This window comes from Rhagoletis pomonella, unplaced genomic scaffold, assembly GCF_013731165.1.
Source record: "Rhagoletis pomonella isolate Grant_MI unplaced genomic scaffold, Rhpom_1.0 Rhpom_scaffold_00004, whole genome shotgun sequence".
Taxonomy (NCBI): domain Eukaryota; kingdom Metazoa; phylum Arthropoda; class Insecta; order Diptera; family Tephritidae; genus Rhagoletis; species Rhagoletis pomonella.
The window spans coordinates 28,296,116-28,297,401 of record NW_023458558.1 but is presented as its reverse complement, the minus strand read 5'-3'; the positions used below and the strand labels follow the sequence as shown (position 1 = coordinate 28,297,401).

Genomic DNA, 1,286 nt, shown 5'->3' with positions numbered 1-1,286 from the left:
AAATAAATAAATAATTAAATAATAACAACACTGCAGTTAAGAGCAAATTAGTTGGGTGCAAACTACATAGTGAGTGAGTGAGTTGGAGCAACAGAGAGGCAAAACGCTAAATCTTTGTACCCTGACGTGCAACAAGAGCAACAAAATTTGTAATGCCGCAAAACCACAAATCTAAAAATCCTCAAAGAGAGCGAGTTGAAGGTAACCATTGCCGGCTAAAGACGCAACATTTACTTTAAAAGTCACAGGCGCGGCAAACGCGAACGACAGATTAGTTGAAAACGCCGAGGCAGCAACAGCTCATAGAAAGCGGCAACAGCAGCAACATTTTTGTGAACGCGCGGTTTTCAATGTGCAATTAAAATACCACAAGTCAAGAAGAAGAGTGCAAAAAAGGTTTTCCATTTTAAAATAGTGATGTTATAAAATTAAAAAAAAAGTGTTACCATTGCGAAGTGTCGAAGTAGCATTGAGTACGAAAACAAAAAATATGCCACGAAATTTGTATGTGGAAAGAAAGTTGAGTGAAACGTAGAGAAGCGCAAGAGCAAAGCGACGGAAGAAACGAAAACCGAAACCGAGAAAAAACGAATATTAAAACAAACGCACTACCAGTCGATAGCAATAAAAATAATAAAACGTTAATTTGTAGCCACAAAAACACTAAAACAATAACAAACAGCATACCAATCAGCCGCTATTACAAATACATATATTGCATATTTGGACAGCGGTTTCGGTCGACATTCAATCCATTCGAACGGCTGCAAGTAAAAGTGATTTTGTTACCGGCCACAACGCACGTCGCCTGTGCTAAACAGTTTCAATATACATACATACATTTTATTACGACATTCAGTTTGGGATTTTTTCTTGTTGTTGTTGTGACATTGCTTGGTTCGCGCTGAACGCATAACTTCAAGTGACGTATTTGTGCATTGATCAAACCAACTCGCTGCGAAAAGAGTTGCTCTTTTAGGATAAAATATTCGATAGTGGCTGTGGATCGAAGATCACTTTTACTAGCTGGAAGCTGAAAAACAAACAATAAATAAAACCTAACAAAATGAAGGTGAGTTGACAAGTGAGCAGGTAATTTCGTTAAGCGAGTGTTTGATCTTAAATGAATGAGTGTTTGTGTGGCACGCATGCAGAAAATTCGAAATTAAATAAAATGCAGTCAAAAATGTTTAACCATAAAGCGTGCATTCAAATTGCATTCACATATTTATAAACAAACATACATACATACATATGCACATATGTGGTTGCAGCAAATGTGTTTT

At 36.9% G+C, this 1,286-nt stretch overlaps 1 protein-coding gene across 1 annotated transcript in view; it reads left to right on the top strand.

Annotated features, from left to right (window-relative positions):
- Positions 1-260: 260 nt before the first annotated feature.
- The window catches only part of LOC118738192, a 6,499-nt gene continuing 5,473 nt past the window's right edge, over positions 261-1,286 (top strand). Inside the window, exon 1 of the mRNA XM_036469115.1 lies at positions 261-1,072. Coding sequence (XP_036325008.1) covers positions 1,067-1,072 — 6 coding nt within the window. The 5' untranslated portion in view covers positions 261-1,066. The remainder of the gene's footprint in view (positions 1,073-1,286) is intronic.